Source organism: Mobula hypostoma, chromosome 14 (assembly GCF_963921235.1).
Source record: "Mobula hypostoma chromosome 14, sMobHyp1.1, whole genome shotgun sequence".
Lineage (NCBI taxonomy): Eukaryota > Metazoa > Chordata > Chondrichthyes > Myliobatiformes > Myliobatidae > Mobula > Mobula hypostoma.
Window position 1 is genome coordinate 74,971,998 of NC_086110.1, and position 21,220 is coordinate 74,993,217.

Genomic DNA, 21,220 nt, shown 5'->3' on the forward strand with positions numbered 1-21,220 from the left:
ACCCACTGCAGCTTTCAGCTCATTCAAATTGCTGCTTTATCTACCAACATACCTACCAGCTGTAAAGGAGTTATACATAGAAAGGTGCCAGAAAACGGTAGGTATAGTTATGAAGGATCCTACCCACTCTGATATATATGTATACCCTATATATATCTTTATCTTATCGTGTTTTTTGTTTTTTTTTGTGCAGCATCAGATCAAAAGTAACAATTATTTTGTTCTCCTTTACACATGTGTACTGGAAATGACATAAAACAATGAATCTTGAATCTCATCACTGTGCTACACTGCCTCTATTCTTACAATGCACTGTACCTTGAAACATTTAGCCATTATTACTTGCCCTACGTAGGTAAATTCAGTACTGAACTACTTGTGTTACAGGAAGGTACTGTACGCACCAATGAGATAGTGTAGCAGTTGGCCACAGCTGGGGGCGGGTTCGGAGTTCAGTTGCAGCACCATCTGTAAGGAGTTTGTATGTTCTCCCCATCAGCCTTGTGGGTTTCCTTTGGGTGCTCTCGTTTCTTCTCACAGTCCAAAGATGTACCAGTTAGGGTTAGAAAATTGTAGAAGCATGGCAACATTTGCGAGATGTCCCCAACTCATCTTCAGACCGTGTTGGATGTTAACGCAAACAACACATTTCACAATCCTGTTGGAGACTTCTGGTCAAGATAGCGCCTGCGTACAATGCTCTTTTGGTTGACAGATATGGATAGATCATGAAACCATCTTTTTCACTTCTTTTATGTCTTTTACATTTGTTTCTCATCTTGGATGTGATTCTGGAACTGTTGGAGACTGCGTTTTGCAGTTTGGAGATCATTTGGATGTTTCAGTGCTCTGCAGTCTCTGAGATTCTGGGAGGCAGAGACAGCGTGAACGAACCTCGTGGTGAGAAGCCTGCAGGACGACACGTGAGCTGATGTTTGACCCCATTTCGTCGATTAAAACTTCCATTGTTTGCCAATTAAAGGGACGAGGACGAATGAAACATCAAGGCAAGAGCGGAAGTTTGGTGATCGTTTGGATGTTCCAGCGCTCTGCAGTCTCCAAGGGCGAGAGGCAGCATGAATGACCCTAGTAGCGGGCAGGCTGCAAGATGGGGCGCAAGCCAATGTTTGGCTCCATTTCGCCGATTAAATCTTTCATTGCTGACTAAAGTGACGAGAGCAATTGAAGCATCGAAGCGAGTGCAGAGGGTGAACACTGGTTGCCTGTCTTTTGATCACTCTGCTATGCTACCAGAGGGGAGAGCCTACTGCTGTGGAGAGTGTTCTGCGTTTTGGATGTTTTTCAATCTTATAGTTTTTATAGTCTACAGGTTTTCGCCTGATTTTTTTTTTTTGCACAGAGAGAGTGATTTGGTGGTGCATGTGCCTGATATATTTTGTTCTTTTTTTTGTGGGGAGGTGGCATTTGGGAGTTGATGATTTTCTCTTTTGGTTACCTGGAGAATTGAAGAATTTCCGAGGTGTATACTTTGAAAATAAAATGAAGCACTGAACAATGTTTCAATATACATGTGACAAATAAAGCTAATCACTTCTTCTCTCTCAGCCACATGCAATTGCAGTAATCGGTCAAGGGTCTTTCTCTGAGCCACAGCTGATTCACTCTTAACAATTCCAATAATAAAACATTACAGTAAGTGAGCAGACCCAGATGTTTAAAAATTACAAATCATGTTATGTAGATTACATTAAGATTATTCTACTATCCTTTAATAATTTCTAGTTCGACATTTTGTTTAAGATACTGTACCTCCAGTGACAGGTCTAAAAGCAGTCAGCAATTGGTTATCAAATGATTTTAGTTCAAATGCAGGAACAGTCAAACTAGTGCTGGTATTCTTGTTTAACAAAATGGGTCAGTGAATTCAAGTCTTAACCTCTAGCCAGTGAATGCTGGTGTAGGTTTCAGCCCAGAACAAGATGTGGTTTTTCCAGTGATACTTCCTTCATCAGACAGCCCACTTTGTTGAGTTCCACACATGAATAAAATACTTCAACACAGAAACAAGCCAAGGAAAATCTGCAGGAAAGAGTGTGTGGGCTCACCAGTAAACATGACACAGCAATTCAGAATCACAATCATAAGACCATAAGACATAGGAGCACAATTAGGTCATTCAGTCCATAAGTCTGCTCTGCCATTCCATCATGGCTGATCTCGGATCCCACTCAATCCCATGTACCTGTCTTCTCACCATATCCTTTGATGTCCATGCCGATCAAGAAACAATCAACTTCTGCCTTAAATAAACACACGGACTTGGCCTCCACCATAGGCTGTGGCAGAGTGTTCCACCGATTCACTACTCATTGGTTAAAAAGATTCCTTCTTACCTCTGTTCTAAAAGGTCACCCCTCAATTTTGAGGCTGTGCCCTTTAGTTCTGGATACTCCCACCAGAGGAAACATCCTCTCCACATCCACCCTGTCTAGTCCTTTCAACATTCAGTAGGTTTCAATGAGATCTCCTCGCATTCTTCTAAATTCTAGTGAGTACAGGCCCAAAGATGCCAAATACTCCTCACATGTTAAATCATCCTTGTGAACCTCCTCTGGACTCGCTCCAATGACAACACATTCTTTCTGAGATATGGGGCCCAAAACTATTGACAGTACCCCAAGTGCAGCCTGACTAGTGTTTTATAAAGCCTCAGCATCATCTCCTTGCTTATATATTCTATTCCCCTTGAAATAAATGCCAACATTGCATTTGCCTTCTTTACCTCAGACTCAACCTGTAAATTAACCTTCTGGGAGTCTCGCACTATAACTCCTAAGTCCCCCTGCACCTCTAATGTTTCAACCTTCTCCCCATTTAGATACTATTCCGCACTATTGTTCTTTTTACCAAGATGCATTATCATACATTTCCCACTATTCCATCTGCCACCTTTTTTTGCCCATTCTTCCAATTTGTTAAGTCCTGATGCAACCGCATTGTTTCCTCAGCACTACGTACCCCTCCACCTATCTCTGTATCATCCACATACTTTGCCAAACAACAATTCCGCTATCTAAATTATTAACAAACTATGTGAAAAGTAGCAGTCCTAATACTGACCCCTGAGGAACACCACTAGTTACTGGCAGCCCCTTTTTCCCCACTCGCTGCCTTCTGCCTGTCAGCCATTTTTCTATTCATGCCAGTATCTTTCCTGTAACACCATAAGATTTTGACTTGTTAAGCAGCCTCATGCAGGGCACCTTATCAAACGGCTTCTGAAAATCTAAGTAAATAACATCCACTGCCTCTCCTTTGTCCACCCTTCTTGTTACTTTCTCAAAGAACTCAAACAGATTTGTCAGGCAAGATTTCCCTGTACAGAAACCATGCTGACTTTGGCTTATTTTATCATTAGTCTCCAAGTACCCTGAAACCTCATCCTTAATAGTCGACGCCAACACTTTCCCAACCACTGACGAAGGGTCTCGGCCCGAAACGTCGACTGTACCTCTTCCTAGAGGTGCTGCCTGGCCTACTGCGTTCACCAGCAACTTTGATGTGTGTTAACTGAGGTTAAGCTAACTGGCCTACAATTTCCTTTCTTTTGCCTTCCTCCCTTCTTAAAGAGTGGGGTGACAATTGCAATCTTCCAGTACAATGCATCCGTTATCTCTTCAGCAACCTCTCTCAGGACTCTGGGATGTAATCCATCTGGTCCAGGTGACTTACCCACCTAAGACCTTTGATTTCGTTATCGTTAATCGGTCAAATTAACTTTATCAAAATTAATATATTACCTAAATTTATATATCTTTTTCAGGCATTGCCGGTTTTCATTCCTAAATCATTTTTTGATTCTCTTGACTCTATTATATCTTCTCATATATGGAAGAATAAGCATTCTAGATTAAATAAAATTCATCTTCAGAAAGATAAAAAGAATGGAGGATTAGCCTTACCAAACTTTAGATCATTTTTTTCAATATCTACAAATGAGATTTTTTACAGTCTCAAATAAGTAAATTTCCTAAAAGTCCTGATAAGAATCTACTAGATGTAATCTTTAATCTGAAACCTTTTTATAATGGATCTATATCTAGTATTTATAATATGCTGTTGGGAATGAGAAGTGTTCCTTTAGATAAAATTAAAAATCTTTGGAACAAAATTTACAGACTTCAAATTCTGAGGAAACTTGGAATCAAATTTTTAAATTGATCAACACTTCATCGTTATGTGCCTGTCACTCTCTCCTTCAATTTAAAGTGGTCCATAGGCCCCATTTGACTAAGGATAAGTTGTCTCATTTTTATTTAGATATATCTCTGTATTGTGATAAATGTAACAATGGAGAAGCTTCACTCATCATCATCACCATCATCAGGTGCCATGCCCAGTTTGAGCTTTGACTGCCATGGCCCACACACTCCTGTTTCGGGTCAAGTGGATCAATTCATTGGTATTCATTTCCAGTTCTCTGTCTGCTGTCTCCATCATCATTTGTCTTTGCCTTCCTCTTGCTTTCTTCCCTTCAAGCTTTCCCATAATTACCGTGCATTTTAACTCCTCTTTCACAATCACATGTCCAGTGAAGTTACATTGTCTTTTCATGATCTCATACATTATTTCTCTTTTTGTGCTTGCTCTGTTTATGACATCCTCATTAGATATTCGTTTCGTCCATGATATTCTTTGCATCCTCCTCAAAAACCACATCTCTGCTGCTACAATTCGTTTTCTCATGTTACTAGATATTGTCCAACACTCTGAGCCATATGACTGGATAAACATAACATTTCTGTACTCTGAGGCGGGTTGTCATGCCTACTTTAGTATTGGTCAGTATACTCTTCATTCTCGTAAAGGTGTCTTTTGCCATCCCTATTCTTCTTTTGATGTCCAAGTCGCACCTGCCACCTGATGTCACCCAGCTTCCTAAGTAGCAAAAGTTCTTTACTTGTTTTACGTCTTCCCCATTTATGCTCAGCCAGCAGATAGGATTCTCCTTCTTTTTGGATATCACCATACATTCTGTCTTTTTTGCAATTGATAGATAGACCCATTTTTGCACTTTCTTCAACAATTATATCAATTATGTTTTGTAGTTCCGTACTTGCAATTAACACAGTGTCATCTGCATATCTGAAATTATTGATATTTTCACCGCCAACTTTGATTCCCAAGATATCTCATTTTTTGTAATATTGTTTCACTGTACACATTAAATAAATCAGGGGAGAAAACACACCCTTGTCTAACGCCTCTCTTGATTTTCTTAAACTGACTCACTTCTCCATCTATTCTTACAGCGGCAGTTTGTTCCCAGTACAGATTTCTGATTAGGCAGAGGTCTTTCGAATCTAGATCTAGGGTTTTCTGTAATATTTCAAATATTTCACTCATTCATATGTTTTGTACATGACTAAGTCTTGGAAAATATTGGAAAGAAGTATTTCAAAACCTTTTCGATACTTTTTAAAGTACGTTTGTAAATTTCAAGCCTTTGACTGCTTTATTTGGTATTGTTGGAGAAAAGGATATTATTTTGAAGCCATCTGATTTGCACATTTTGGCTTTTATGTCTCTTATGGCCAGAGGATGCTTTTGCTTAAATGGAAAGATGTGGCCCCTCCTATTCATGCCCAATGGTTACGTGATGTGATGTCATGTTTAAATTTAGAGCAGATTCGATGTTCAATCATTGAATCTAATCAAGACTTTCAAACATTGTGGGGACCCTTTCTGAATTATTTTCAAAACCTTTGATTTGCTGTTAAAGCACAGATGATGACTAACAATCTTTTTTCTTTTTTCTTCTATTAATCAGCTTCAGTTTTGGTAGTGGGTTAGTTTTTTTCATATAAAAAAAATCATTATTTTTCAATGTTACGAACTAATTGATTTGTACGAATATAGGGTAAGGAGTCTTTATATGCGATTTAGTTTAATGTATTGACATTTTTTTCCTGTACTCTGTATTCTTCTATATAAATTAATAAAAATATTGGAAAAAGAAAGATCTTTGAGTTTGCCTAGCACTTTTTCTTTTGTATCGCAATGGCACTTACTCCTGTTCCCTGACAATCACGGACTTCTGGCACACTCAAGTGTTTTCCGCAGTGAAAACCGATGCAAAGTACCCATTAAGTACATCTGTCATTTCTTTGTCCCCCATTACTACATCACCAGCATCACTTTCCAGTGGTCCAATATCAACATCACCTCCCTTTTACTATTTATATAACTGAAAAAAACTGGTTTATGTTATTGGCTAGTCTACCCTCATATTTCATCTTTTCTCTTCTTATAGCCTTTTTACTTGCACTTTGTTGGATTTTAAAAGCTTCCCAATCATCCAAATTCCCACTCACTTTTGCTACCTTATATGCCCTTTCCTTGGCTTTTATGCAGTCCTTAACTTCCCTCGTCAGCCATGGCTGCCTACCTCTGCCCTATCAGGTTTAATATCACTGGAATAGACTGTCCGCGGACACGATAAGAAGAAGACTGGAATACATTTGGCGAGTTATTTTGTGGCAGCAAATAATTAGAATAATTAAAACTATAAATTACAGTAATATTTACATTATACACACACATATATATGCGTACACTCACACATATATTTATAATATTTAATGTAAACACTTCTGTTTATTTTGTAATATGATTGTAACTACATTGTGGGATGCATCATATTCTAATTTATGTGTAGTCTAAGTACACTTTGTTGGTAATTGAAGCAGGTATGCCCTAGTGCCAATCAAAGGAGTTCATCACCCTCAGTGAGAGAGACAGGGACTACCAGCAGTTCACACTGAATAATAATCAGTATGGACCTATTATTGGGTTTTCCTGTAGATGCCTTTTTGTAAATACTGGCAGTTTTCCACTAACTTTTCTAAGTTTGATTTTTGATGCACTTCATAAACACCCTTGTACGACAGTGACTCAGCCATTTTTCCCATTGGTAAAATTAAAGGTCATAACCAACATTTTTAACGTGTATGTGTGCCTGTGTATGTGGTATGTGTGTCTGTGTGTCTGTGTGTGTGTGTGTCTGTGTGTGTGTGTGTGTGTGTGTGTGTGCGCGTGCGCGCGCACGTGCCTGTACCTGTATACTTGTATTTATTTTATTTCTTACATCCAAGGGAGTAAAAATCTTTATGTTGTGTCTCCGTTGCAATGTACAACGTACAATATAAAGAGGGGAAATGTAGGAGGATATTGCCCAAATACTAAGATTATATACATAATTGTTTTATATACATGTATGTACAGTTAGATATGCAATCAGATCAATGTGTATTGACAAATCTGATGGCCTGGTGAAAGAAGCTGTCCCAGAGCCTCGTCTTAATGTACCAGTACAGTATGTTAGATGGAAGCAGCTGAAACAGTTTGTGGTTGGGGTGGCTGGATTCCCTGATGATCCTCGGGGCCAATTTTACGCACCTACTGCTGTAAATGTCCTGAATAGAGGACAGTTCACATCCCACAGATGTGCTGGGTTGTACACACCGCTCTCTGCAGTGCCTTGCGATTGAGGGTAAAACAATTCCCATACCAGGCAATGACACAGCCACTGAGGATGCTCTTGATGGTGCCCCTATAGAAACTTCTTCAAACAACTTAAGTGAAAGAGGCTCTATTGTGCTTTTTCACCACACAGCCAGTATGTACAGTCCAGGTGAGATCCTCTGGGATGTATATACCAAGGAACTTGAAACTCACCCTCTCAACTACAATCACATTGATGTCAATAGAGTCTCAGTTCCTGTCTCAGTTCCTCCTTCATTTTTCAACAGTGAGGGAGAGGTTGTTTTCTTGGCACCACTGTGTCAGAGGGTTGACTTCTCCTCTGTAGGCTGTCTCCTCATTGTTGGAAACAAGGTCTATCAATGTCACGTCATCTGATAATTTGATCAGCAGATTGGAGCTGTGCATGGCAACACTGTCGTGGGTGTATAGGGAGTAGAGGAGGGGGCTCGGGGGGCTCCTGTGTTGAGGGTCAGAAGGGCAGACGTGAGGGAGCCCATCCTTACCTGCTGGTGATCTGACAGGAAGTCCAGAACCCAGCTGTACAAGGCGGGGTGCAGGCCGAAGTCACGTGTGTGCCTATATCTATGCGTCTGTGTGTTTATGTGTCTGCGTGTGCGTGCATCTGCGTGTGTGCCTGTGTGTAAATTAAACAAGTAGTGCAAAATGTGGAAACCATAGAAAGGGTGCAGAGGAGATTTACAAGGATGTTGCCTGGATTGAGGAGCATGCCTTATGAGAATAGGTTGAGTGAACTCGGCCTTTTCTCCTTGGAGTGACAGAGGATGAGAGGTGACCTGATAGAGGTGTATAAGGTGATGAGAGGCATTGATCGTGTGGATAGTCAGAGGATTTTTCCCAGGGCTGAAATGGCTAGCACGAGAGGGCACAGTTTTAAGGTGCTTGGAAGTAGGTACAGAGGAGATATCAGGGGTAAGTTTTTTTTTACTCAGAGAGTGGAGAGTGCATGGAATGGGCTGCCGGTGACGGTGGTGGAGGCGGATATGATAGGGTCTTTTAAGAGACTCCTGGACAGGTATATGGAGCTCAGAAAAATAGAGGTCCATGGGTAATCCTAGGTAATTTCTCAGGTAAGGACATGTTCGGCACAGCTTTGTGGGCTGAAGGGCCTGTATTGTGCTGTAGGTTTTCTCTGTTTCTAAAATAAGAGAGAGAAAAGTAACCCTAATCCCAACACCCTGCAGACACAGGACTGTAACATTAATACTGTGCAGACGTTACCAATACTTGTCTTCCAGATTAACAGTCACATTGAAAATATATGTTAGCAAGACGCATTTAAATTATTTTTTAATATGTGCACAACTATATGCCCTGTTTACAATGAGAAGTTTCAGGTGATATCAACAAGAAATCAACATCATACCTCTTGACGCCACTTCTCCAGGTACTTGGCTACCAAAATTATCCATGGCGTGTGACTATGGTCCTGCAGTGTTTACAGAAAAAACATTAGAAGTTATATCACAACAACTACCCCAAATGAACACAAAATGCAAAGTTAAATGCTATTATTTGTCTTTTTATTAATGCAAACATTAAATTGTTGAAAGTAATGTTGTTAATTAGAATCAGGCTTATTATCACTGACATATGTCGTGAAATTTGTTGTTTTACAGCAGCAGTCCAGCGCAAGACATAAAAAAAATACTATTAAGTCACAATGAAAAATAAATAGTGGGAAACAGGAATAGTGAGATAGTGGTCATGGATTATTGAGAAATTTGATGACAGAGGGGAAGAAGATGTTCCTAAAATGTTGAGTGTGGGGCTTCAGTCTCCTTCAATTGTTAAATTGATAAACTGGTTTCTAGTTGATTGCTATCCATACAGATAATATCACCACATCACTATTTTGCTGCAATGCTTGCTACTGTACCTTTTTGTCCATATTATCCAGGTCATACTCCTGAACATGACGCTTCAGTTGTGGGAAAGGCTTGTCAAGTCTCAGATCTTCCAGCGCATTGTCTGGGTGGGATTCCACAACTAGAAAGAAAACAAAAGTTTCCGCCATTACCCAGGCCTTCACTTCACCACACACAATGAATCAGAATCAGGTTTATTATCACTAAAGTATTGTATGTCATGAAATTTGTTGTTCTGAAATATCAGTTCAGTGCAATACATATAAATTATGATAAATTGTAATAATATATTAAAAGATAAATAGTGGAAAAAGAGAGCAAAGTAAGAGGTAGTGTTCATGGACTGGACAGAAATTTGATGGTGGAGGGAAGAAGCTGTTCCTAAAACACTGAGTGTGCGTTTTCAGGCTCCCGTACCTCCACCCTGATGGTAGTTAATGAGGAGAGGTAGCGATGAGAAGCAAAGATAATTTCTATGAAACGGAGACCAGTGGAAACAACAATTTCACTACTACTCCTCAATCCTTGGCATGCTGTGAGGATCTACTATGGACATGACCTACCCAGGACCCAGCACATATACAATATAAGGAAATTGAGCTAGCATCTTTGCTTTCTTAGAAGGTGAAGGAGGTTCGGTTTGGCACTGAATGCTCTAACAAACTTCTAGATGTACTGTTGAAAGTATCCTGACTGGTTTTACCACAGTATGGTACTGCAATCTGAAAGTGCAGGAACATAAGAGGCGGCAAAGAGTAGTGGACTGTGCTCAATATATCACGGGCACACCCCTCCCAATTATCAGTACTACGTACAAGGAGGCACTGCCTCAAGAAGGCAACATCTATCAAAAGATCCCCACCACCTTCTTCCAGCTACCATTGGGCAGGAGGTACACAAGCCTGAAGTCCCACAACACCAGGTTCAAGAACAGCTACTTCTCCCTTCAACTATTCAGTTCCTAAACCAACTTACAAACTGTAATCACTACAGTTTAGCAGTGCTATGAACACTGTGCTCTAAAGTGTTTCTTTTCCATTCTAATTGTGTTCTTACTTGTAAATATTGTGTATAACTTATGCTTAATTTGTTTTTTTTCTTGTGAATACTGCTTATGTGCCTGTGATGCTGTTGCAAGTAAGTATGCATCGGTGTATACATGTACTTTTGCAGATGACAATAAACTCAACTTTGACTTCTCATAATAAAATCTTCACAACATTGGACACTAGTCCAACTTGTTACAATTCCCTGAAACATTACGATGGCAACATACCTACAGAACATTGGATTTAAATTGAGAAATTCAAAGTAAAATTTTTATTATCAGAGTACATACATGTCATCACATACAACCCTGAGATTCTTTTTCCTACAGGCATACTCAACAAATCTATAGAACAGTAATTGTAAACAGGATCAATGAAAGAGCAAGGGCATAGAAGATATCAAACTGTTGAATGCAACTATAAATAAATAGCAGTAAATAACGAGAGCATAAAATAACATGAAAAAGTCATAAAGTGAGATCATTGGGTGTAGAAGCATCTCAATAAATCAGTGAACAATAAACAAGAGAAAATCTGCAGATGCTGGAAACCAAAGTAACACACACAAAATGCTGGAGGAACTCAGCAGGCCAAGCAGCATCTATGGAACAGTAAACAGTCACCATTTCAAGTTGCGACCCTTCATCAGGACTGAGTGTAATTATTCTCTTTTGTTCAAGAGCCTGATGGTTGTGGGGTTGTAACAGTTCTTGAACCTAGTGGTGCAGGTCCTTCCGCCTGATAGCAGCAGTGGGAAAAGAGCACGGCCAGAGTGATGAGCATCTTTGATGATAGATGCTGCTTTCCTACAACAGCGTTTCATGTAGATGTGCTCAATGATTGGGAAAGCTTTACCCATTACATACTGGGCAGAATCCACTAACTTTTGTAGGATTTTCCATTCAAAGGCATTGGTGTTCCCATTATGCAGCCAGTCAATACATTTTCCACAACACAAATGTTACATGCTCAAGGAGATCTGTTTTTTTTTGTGAGAATGCTGTAATGGTCTTTTGGAGGTCACCTGATGTGATTTTCCCGCTGATGTGAGGTCACGTGATGACATGTGCCCCGTGACTATATAAGGGTCGACTCAGGTGACGCAGTGGATTTTTGAGTTTGTAGATTTCCAGGTAGCACGTGTTGTGCCTCCGTTTCTGTTACATTTGTTTTTGTGACGCAGTTTCATTTTTAAAACGTTCTGTTGAAAGATTCCATATTACTTGGACTGGGAATTTGTGGCTGGAAGTGCCAATTTACTCAATTCCGACAGTTTTGAAGGGAGAGTGAAGAATTCATCGAAGTGAAGGATCGAGAGAAGTCGGCATCGTTTGGGCAGTTTAATAAAGGATCGACCTTATTGAGTCTTCGTTGAAGAGAAGCTGCATTGAGATAACTCTTGTAAAAGAGCAATGAGTTCATGCAAAGGCTCTCTCTCTCTCTAAAAGGAATTTAAGGTCAGTCGATTTAAACTGTTTATTTTCGGCATCGGGAATCCTGTGGACAGAACCAGCAGTAAAGGTGCATCGGTGAAGAAATCGTTCTCCAGAGAAGTCTCTCCCAATTGAATGCGTAAAACTGTTGGGACTTTTGAAGTTATCACTTTAAGAACTGTACCTGACTGTATCACCTTAAGAACTGTTTTCACATCTAACGCTTTAAGAGCCAGAGCCGAGTGGAGTTGATGAACGGCTGCGTACTTGTTTAACCTCCGGTTAAAGTTTTCCTTTGTTTTTTTTTCCTTATCATTTATACGTGTTTAATAAATGTTTGGTTGTTTTTATAAAACTTGTCTCGATTAATATTCATTGTTGCCAGTTACGTAACATAATTTTGTGGGGGCTCGGCCGTGATATGTTCCGATTTTGAGTTTAAGTGCTGGTAGTTGCCATTTTGATTTGTTAAAAGGGAATACCTGATTTTTTTTGGTTTGATTGGTGTGTGTGTGTTGTATTTGGCAACAATGGATATTGACGAGTTTTTGACGGCGCCTGACTCGGAATTTTTAGAGAATGCGAGAAAACCTGTGGTATTGGAGATTGCTAAGAAGTTGGATATTAAAGGAATTACGAGAAATTCTACCAAGGCTTTCGTACAAAGGAAAATTGTTGAACATATTAATTTGGAATATTTTGAGGACGTGGTGTTAGATAAGTTTCCACTGAGTAATCTGGAAATGCAGTTGCATCTTGAACAATTAAAGTTTGAAAGATTTAAAGTGGAAATGAGAGAAAGAGAAGCTGAAAACCAGAGGAAATTTGAGCTAGAGATGGAGAAAATAAGGTCTGGGAATCAGTCTTCTGGTTCTACAAAACAATTTATTGCTAGTCGTGAGGTTGTTTTGGCTCCTCCATTTAATGAAACTGATGTGGATGCGTATTTTCAGCATTTTGAAACAGTTGCTCTGAGTTTCAAGTGGCCGAAGGACCAATGGCCAGTGATGTTACAAAGTGTAATTAAAGGCAAGGCACAACAAGTTTATACAGCTTTAAATGCTGAGCAAGCACTGGATTATGATATTATTAAAGAGAATATATTAAAAGCATACGAGATGGTTCCAGAAGCGTATAGAGAAAGATTTAGAAGTTTAAAGAAATCGGTGGAAAAAACTTATGTGGAATTTGCCTATGAAAAATCTGTGTGTTTTGAGAGATGGGTTTCCTCTAAAAATGTGAATGGGGAGTATAATAAATTGAAAGAGCAGATTTTGCAGGAGGAATTTAAAAGAAGCATTCCTGTTGAAGTGAGAACATACTTAAATGAACGGGACACTGCTACATTGCAGGAGATTGCCAAATTGGCTGATGAGTATGTTTTAATTCACAAGAGTAAATTTTCTCCAAGTAAATTTTTTAAAAGAAGAACTAACACAGAGAGTCAAGGTAAATCAGAAATTAAATTTGAAGTTAGTGAGAAAAGTAAGGATGAAGGGAGACATGTGAAGGAAAGACATTTTGGTATTATTTGTAATTATTGTAAGAAACCTAGACATGTAGTGGCTAACTGCCTCCGATTGAAACGGAAAGAGAAAGAAGTGGCCCCAGATGCTTGTGTGCGGCATACTGGAAAACCTGTAAAGCTACAGGGTTTCGAAAATATTAATGACGATGTGTCAGAGTCTGACCAAGTTAAGAAGGGATATGAGGCTTTTATAACAGAAGGATTTGTATCCTTGAAAGAAGAATCCAATGCAGTACCGATAAGGATACTTAGAGATACTGGAGCTTCACAATCACTAATATTAGGTACTGTGTTAAGATTTACTGATGAGTCTGACACTGGTGAGGAAAATTATATAAGAGGAGTAGGGAGTGCCCTTATTCCAGTACATTTACATAGAGTAAATTTAAGGTCAGGATTAGTTACAGGGGCTGTTAAAGTAGGACTACAATCTAGTTTACCTGTGAATGATGTTTCTCTTTTGTTAGGGAATGATTTAGCAGGTGGACAAGTTTTTCCTGAAGTGCATTTGACAATAAATTCAAATTCTGAGGAACCACAGAGGGATTCTAACACAGATTCTTCCTGTGTTGTAACAAGAGCTATGGCTAAAAAGACAGATGTAAAGGATGTGGTTGTTACCCATGACAGTTCAAATCAAGATTCAAATTTTGAGGATGTATCAGAAACTTTCTTACCTACCTTATTTGATCAGGATTTTGATGGTAAGTCTGATCAGGAAGATTTGTCTTTATCTCAGAAGGCGATGATAGCAGAGCAGGGTAGGGATCCTGAGATAGTTAAATTAAAAGAACAAGCTCTTCCAGATAGGAGAAAGACAACACAGTTGTGTCATATAAATATGATAAAACCTTATTATGAAAGAGAAGTTGCTAATATGACTGTGATTAATAATGAGGCTGATCTTGCTGAAAACTTACTAGAGGATTCATCTGAAACTCATTTTAAACTCAACATTATTTCAGCCAGGTTGCCAAATTCAAAAATTCTGGAAAACATTGATGAAAAATTAGCTCATTTACAGCCGGAACAGAGATAGCAGATGAAACAGTTAATTTTTAAGTACAGAGATTTATTTCCAGACGTCCCTAGAAGAACCACCGTAGCTACACATGATGTAGATGTGGGAGATGCAAAACCCATAAAACAACATCCATATCGGATGAACAGAGAAAAATGTGAACTTGCTGAACAGGAAATTAAGTACATGTTAGAAAATGATATTATTAGACATTCTAATTTGAATTGGAGTTCACCATGTGTTATGGTGCCTAAGCCAGACAATAGTATTAGGTTTTGTACGGATTATAGGAAGGTGAATATTGTGACAAAGACTGATGCATATCCAATCCCTAGGGTAGATGATTGTGTGGATAAAGTTGGACAGGCCAAATTCCTTAAAAAAATTGATTTGTTAAAAGGTTATTGGTATGTTCCATTGACAGATATAGGTAGAGAGATTTCAGCATTTGTAACCCCATCTGGGTTATATGAATATAATGTTCTTCCATTTGGGATGAAGAATACACCAAGTACTTTTCAGAGGATGATTAATGGCGTGATTCAGGGATTAAAAGATACGGATGCCTATATTGATGAACTGGTTACAGGGAATAATACATGGAAAGCACATATTGCGGCGGTGGAGAAATTATTTGAGAGACTTTCAAAAGCTAATTTAACTATTAACTTATCCAAAAGTGAATTTGGTCATGCCACAGTAACTTACCTTGGTTATGTTGTGGGTCAGGGGAAATTAGCACCTGTTCAAGCAAAAGTTCAGGCAACTTTGGAAGTACCCACTCCCACTGGTAGAAAAACCCTCAGAAGATTCTTGGTTATGGTGGGATATTACAGAAAATTTTGTAAGGATTTTGCAAACATTGCTCTTCCATTAACTAATTTCTTGAAGAAAAATGAGAAGTTTATTTGGACAGAGTCTTGTCAGGAGGCATTTGATAAATTGAAAGCTATAATATGTAGTCAACCTGTACTTAAATCTCCTGACTTTGAAAAACCATTTTCGTTAGCTGTAGATGCTAGTGGTGAAGCTACAGGAAAAGTGTTGCTTCAAAAAGATGATGGTGATGAAGTTGATCGTCCGGTAGCTTATTCTTCTAAGAAATTTAATGCTCATCAAAGAAATTATTCAACAATAGAAAAAGAATTGTTATCTCTTGTTTTAGCTTTGCAACATTTTGAAGTATATGTTAGCTCTACGCATAAACCACTCACAGTTCATACCGATCACAATCCATTGGTGTTTTTAAGTAAGATGAAAAACAAAAATAGAAGATTATTAAATTGGAGCTTAATGTTACAGGAGTATAATATTTTGATCACTCATATCAAGGGTAAAGATAATGTGATCACTGACTGTCTAGATGTTAAATGTACAATGAAAATTTGTTTTTTTTGAGTGATGTTTTATCATTTGTAACACTCCTACTGTACATTAGTTTGTAAAGGGCTGAAAGATAAGATTGTATATATTGTGTATTTTGTAAATTTTATACCTTTGTATTTTTTTTGTATAAATTGTTAAATTTTTGTTCTTCAAGAGACCAAAAATTTTTTTTTGGAGGGAGGTGTTACATGCTCAAGGAGATCTGTTTTTTTTTGTGAGAATGCTGTAATGGTCTTTTGGAGGTCACCTGATGTGATTTTCCCGCTGATGTGAGGTCACGTGATGACATGTGCCCCGTGACTATATAAGGGTCGACTCAGGTGACGCAGTGGATTTTTGAGTTTGTAGATTTCCAGGTAGCACGTGTTGTGCCTCCATTTCTGTTGCGTTTGTTTTTGTGACGCAGTTTCATTTTTAAAACGTTCTGTTGAAAGATTCCATATTACTTGGACTGGGAATTTGTGGTTGGAAGTGCCAATTTATTCAATTCCGACAGTTTTGAAGGGAGAGTGAAGAATTCATCGAAGTGACGGATTGAGAGAAGTCGGCATCGTTCGGGCAGTTTAATGAAGGATTGACCTTATTGAGTCTTCGATGAAGAGAAGCTGCATTGAGAACTCTTGTAAAAGAGCAACGAGTTCATGCAAAGGCTCTCCCTCTCGAAAAGGAATTTAAGGTCAGTCAATTTAAACTGTTTATTTTCGGTATTGGAAATCCTGTGGACAGAACCGGCAGTAAAGGTGCGTCGGTGAAGAAATCGTTCTCCAGAGAAGTCTCTCCCAATTGAATGCGTAAAACTGTTGGACTTTTGAAGTTATCATTTTAAGAACTGTATCTGACTGTGTCGCCTTAAGAACTGTTTTCGCATTTAACGCTTTAAGAGCCAGAGCTGAGTGGAGTTGATGAACGGCTGCGTACTTGTTTAACCTCCGGTTAAAGTTTTCCTTTGTTTTTTTTTCCTTTATCGTTTATACGTGTTTAATAAATATTTGGTTGTTTTTATAAAACCTGTCTCGATTAATATTCATTGTTGCCGGTTACGTAGCACAAATTAGAAGTGCCTCGGGAGATTTGGTCACAATGACTGAGAAGTAGAATGATGCTTTAGGTACTGACCTGGGTGCTCCTTCACAGCCAGTCTCATGTAGCCGACCAGACCGTACGTCCTACACACCAGCAGTGGAACATCAGCAGCCCAAAGAACATTCGACAAATGCAGCAACGAACTAGTGTTAGCAAACAAATAGAATGAGTAGGACGTTACCAGTTAACAGTACCACGTACAGCGCATGGAGTGTCTGGAGAGAGTGTACGTTCACCAGGCTGCCACTTGAATTGGAGGGAATGTACTATAAGGAGAGGTTGGACGAATATGTTTGTTTTCTCTGGAGCAACGGAGGTGGAGGGGAGACCAGACAGAAGTTTATAAGATTATGAGAGACATATATAGAATAGATGGATGGAAGCTTATTTTGTACCAAATACTAGAGGGCAAACATGCAAGGTGAGAGGGGGAAGTTCAAAGGAGATATGGGAGGAGCAAGTTTTCATTTTAATTACACAGGAGTTAGATACGTGGGTGACAGTCAGGGAAGGGATGGGAAGAGCTCAGATAGTAGAGAGCACCCCTGTGACCACATCCTTCAGTAATTGTTATCTTATTTTGGATGCTGTTGAGGGGGGTGACCTGACAGAGGATAACCACGGCGATTGGCTCTCTGGCGCAGAAGGGAGAGAGGAAGAGGAGAAATGCAGTAGTCATAGGGGATTCCACAGTGAGGGAAACAAACAGGAGGTTCTGTCAGCCTGATAGAGATACCCGCATGCTGCGTTGCCTCCCAGGTGCCAGGGTACGGGATGTCTCGGATCAGGTGCAGAGTATTCTGAAGGGAGAGGGTGAACAGCCAGAAGTCTTAGTACACGTTGATACCAATGACATAGGCACAAAAAGGGAGGAGGTCCTGAAGAGAGAATTCAGGGAGTTGGGTAGGAAGCTGAAAAGCAGGACCTCCAAGATAGTAATCTCAGGATTGCTGCCTGTGCCACATGCTAATGAGCACAGAATAGCATGATCAGGCATATTAATACGTGGTTGAGAGACTGGTGTAGGGGGCAGGGTTTCGGGTTGCTGGATCATTGGTGCATCTTCTGGGAGAGGGATGACTGGTACAAAAAGGACGGGTTACATCTGAACGCAAAGGGGTCCAATATCCTAGCAGGCAGGTTTAATACAGCTGTTAGGGAGGGTTAAATTAATTTGGCAGGGGGATGGAACCGGAGTGATAGGGCTGGGGAAGGGGAAAACAGGAATAAAACAAAAATAGTGTGGAATAGAGACGATAGAAAGAAAAGGCAGGAGATGAGGTTTAATCACAGTCAGTGGAATGAGTTACAGGGCAGTAGAGGCGTGGTGCAGTTAAAAAAGAAAGCAACAAATACTGAAAATGTTGTATTTGAATGTATGCAGCACAAGAAATAAAATGGACGATCTTGAAATTCAGCTACAGATCGGCAAATATGATGTTGTGGCCACCTCTGAAACTTGGCTGAAGGATGGCTGCCATTGGGAGCTGAACGTCCAAGGATATACAGTGTATGGTAAAGATAGGTTAGTAGGCAGAAGGAGTGGTGTGGCCCTGTGTACAAGAAGTAATATTAAGTCATTAGAAAGGAATGACATAGGATCTGAAGGTGTAGAGTCTTTATGGGTTGAGTTAAGAAATGGCAGGGGTAAAAGTACCTCCAAACAGCAGCCAGGATGTGGATTACAAATTACAGCAGGAGATAGAAAAGGCAAGTCAGAAGGGCAATGTCATGATAATCATTGGGGATTTTAACATGAAAGTGGATTGAGAAAACCAGGCCAGTACTAGACCTCAAGAGAGAGATTTTGTAGAATGTCTAAGGGATGGTTTTTTAGAACAGCTTGTTGTTAAGCCCACCTGGGGATCAGCTGTGCTGGATTGGCTGCTGTGCAATGATCTGGAGGTGATAAGAGAGCTTAAGGTTAAGGAACCCTTAGGGAACACTGATCACAATATGACTGAGTTCACTTTGTAATTTGAGAAGGAGAAACTAAATTCCAATGTGTCGGTATTTCAGTGAAATAAAGGAAATTACAATTGCATGAGAGGGGAACTAGCCAAGGTTGACTGGAAAGGGACACTAGCAGGAAGGACAGCAGAGCAGCAATGGCTAGAGTTTGTGCGAAAAATGAGGGAAGTGCAAGACAGATATATTCCAAATAAGAAGAAATTTTCAAATGGAAGAAGGACATCATCGTGGCTGACAAGTGAAGTCAGAGCCAAAGTAAAAGCAAAAGAGAGGGCATACAAGGAAGCCAGAGCTAGTGGGAAGATAGAGGATTGGGAAGCTTTTAAAAACTTGCAAGAGGAAACTAAGAAGGTCATTAGGAAGGAAGAGATGACTTATGAAAGGAAGCTGGTGACTAATATCAAACAAGATACTAAAAGCTTTTTTAAATATATAAAGGGTAAAAGAGGGTTGAGGGTAGATATAGGACCAATAGAAAATGACGCTAGAGATATTGTAATGAGAGACGCAGAGATGGCAGAGGAACTGAATGCATATTTTGCATCAGTCTTCACAGTGGAAGACATCTGCAGTATACTGGACATTCAAGAGTGTCAAGGCAGTGAAGTATTTGCAGTGAAAATCATGACTGAGAAGGCGCTCAGGAAGCTTAATGGTCTGAGGGTAGATTAATCTCCTGGACTTGATGGGATGCACCCTTGGGTTCTGAAGGAAGTAGCTGGAGAGATTGCGGAGGCATTAACAATGATCTTTGTAGATTCTGGCACTGTATCGGATGACTGGAGGAAGTAAGATGCCAGAGTGGGGAATGGAGGGAGGAGGAAGTAGGAGTTGCTTACCTCTCTGGGAGTTGAGTGGCGATAACGATACTGAATCCATGGAAGAACGTGGGATCATTTTCAAGCAGCTGGTCTACACTCTGAAAATGAGCACAGGGAGTAAGTCAGCTTCTCAGGCTCTCTCCAGGGCTGTGTTCTTAAACCCTTTCATGTGGGAAACTCATGCGGTCATGGAAAGAATGTACAAACTCCTTACAGACAGAATCAGAATCAGGTTTATTATCACTGGCATGTGACATCAAATTTGTTAACTTAGCAGCAGCAGTTCAATACTGTGAAGCAGTTTTACTGTGCCATGGCCTGTTCTTCATCAAGTTATGGTATTGTTGCACTGTTGTAATTATATGTTATAATTATGTGGTTTTTGTTAGTTTGTCAGTCTTGGTCTGTCCTGTGTTTCTGTGATATCACACCGGAGGAATATTATATCATTTCTTAATGCATGCATTACTAAATAACAATAAAGGAGGACTGTGTGTCCTCATAATCTAATCTAATCTAGCAGAGAGAAAAATAAATAATAGTAAGAAATAAAATAAAACAATAATAAACAAACAAGTAAATCAATTACAAATATTGAATAGATTTTTAAAAATGTGCAAAAACAGAAATACTGTATATTAAAAAAAGTGAGGTAGTGTCCATTTAGGAATTGGATGGCAGAGAGGAAGAAGCTGTTCCTGAATTGCTGAGTGTGTGCCTTCAGGCTTCTGTATCTCCTACCTGATGGTAACAGTGAGAAAAGGGCATTCCCTGGGTGCTGGAGGTCCTTAATAATGGACGCTGCCTTTCTGAGACACCGCTCCCTAAAGATGTCCTGGGTACTTTGTAGGCTAGTACCCAAGATGGAGCTGACTAGATTTACAACCTTCTGCAGCTTTTTCAGTCCTGTGCAGTAGCCCCTCCATACCAGACAGTGATACAGCCTGTCAGAATGCTCTCCACGGTACATCTATAGAAGTGTTTGAGTATATTTGTTGACATGCCAAATCGCCTCAAACTCCTAATAAAGTATAGCCGCTGTCTTGCCTTCTTTATAACTACATCAATATGTTGGGACCAGGTTAGATCCTCAGAGATCTTGACATCCAGGAACTTGAAGCTGCTCTCTCCACTTCTGATCCCTCAATGAGGATTGGTATGTGCTCCTTCATCTTATCCTTCCTGAAGTCCATAATCAGCTCCTTCATCTTACTGACATTGAGTGCCAGGTTGATGCTGTGGCACCATTCCACTAGTTGGCATATCTCACTCCTGTATGCCCTCTCGTCACCACCTGAAATTCTACCAACATGGTTGTATCGTCAGCAAATTTGTAGATGGTATTTGAGCTATGCCTAGCCACATAGTCATTTGTATACAGAGAGTAGAGCAGTGGGCTAAACACACACCCCAGAGGTGTGCCAGTGTTGATCGTCAACGAGGAGGATATGTTATCACCAATCCGCACAGACTGTGGTCTTCCGGTTAGGAAGTCGAGGATCCAATTGCAGAGGGAGGTACAAAAGCCCAGGTTCT

At 39.8% G+C, this 21,220-nt stretch overlaps 1 protein-coding gene across 1 annotated transcript in view; it reads right to left on the bottom strand.

Moving 5' to 3' along the window:
• The window catches only part of nae1 (nedd8 activating enzyme E1 subunit 1), a 73,389-nt gene that overhangs the window by 36,753 nt on the left and 15,416 nt on the right, over positions 1-21,220 (bottom strand). The window contains exons 6-9 of the mRNA XM_063067242.1: positions 19,703-19,782; positions 16,926-17,035; positions 9,404-9,513; positions 8,891-8,953 (exon numbers count right to left, since the gene is read on the bottom strand). Of these exons, the coding sequence (XP_062923312.1) occupies positions 8,891-8,953; positions 9,404-9,513; positions 16,926-17,035; positions 19,703-19,782 (363 nt within the window). The remainder of the gene's footprint in view (positions 1-8,890; positions 8,954-9,403; positions 9,514-16,925; positions 17,036-19,702; positions 19,783-21,220) is intronic.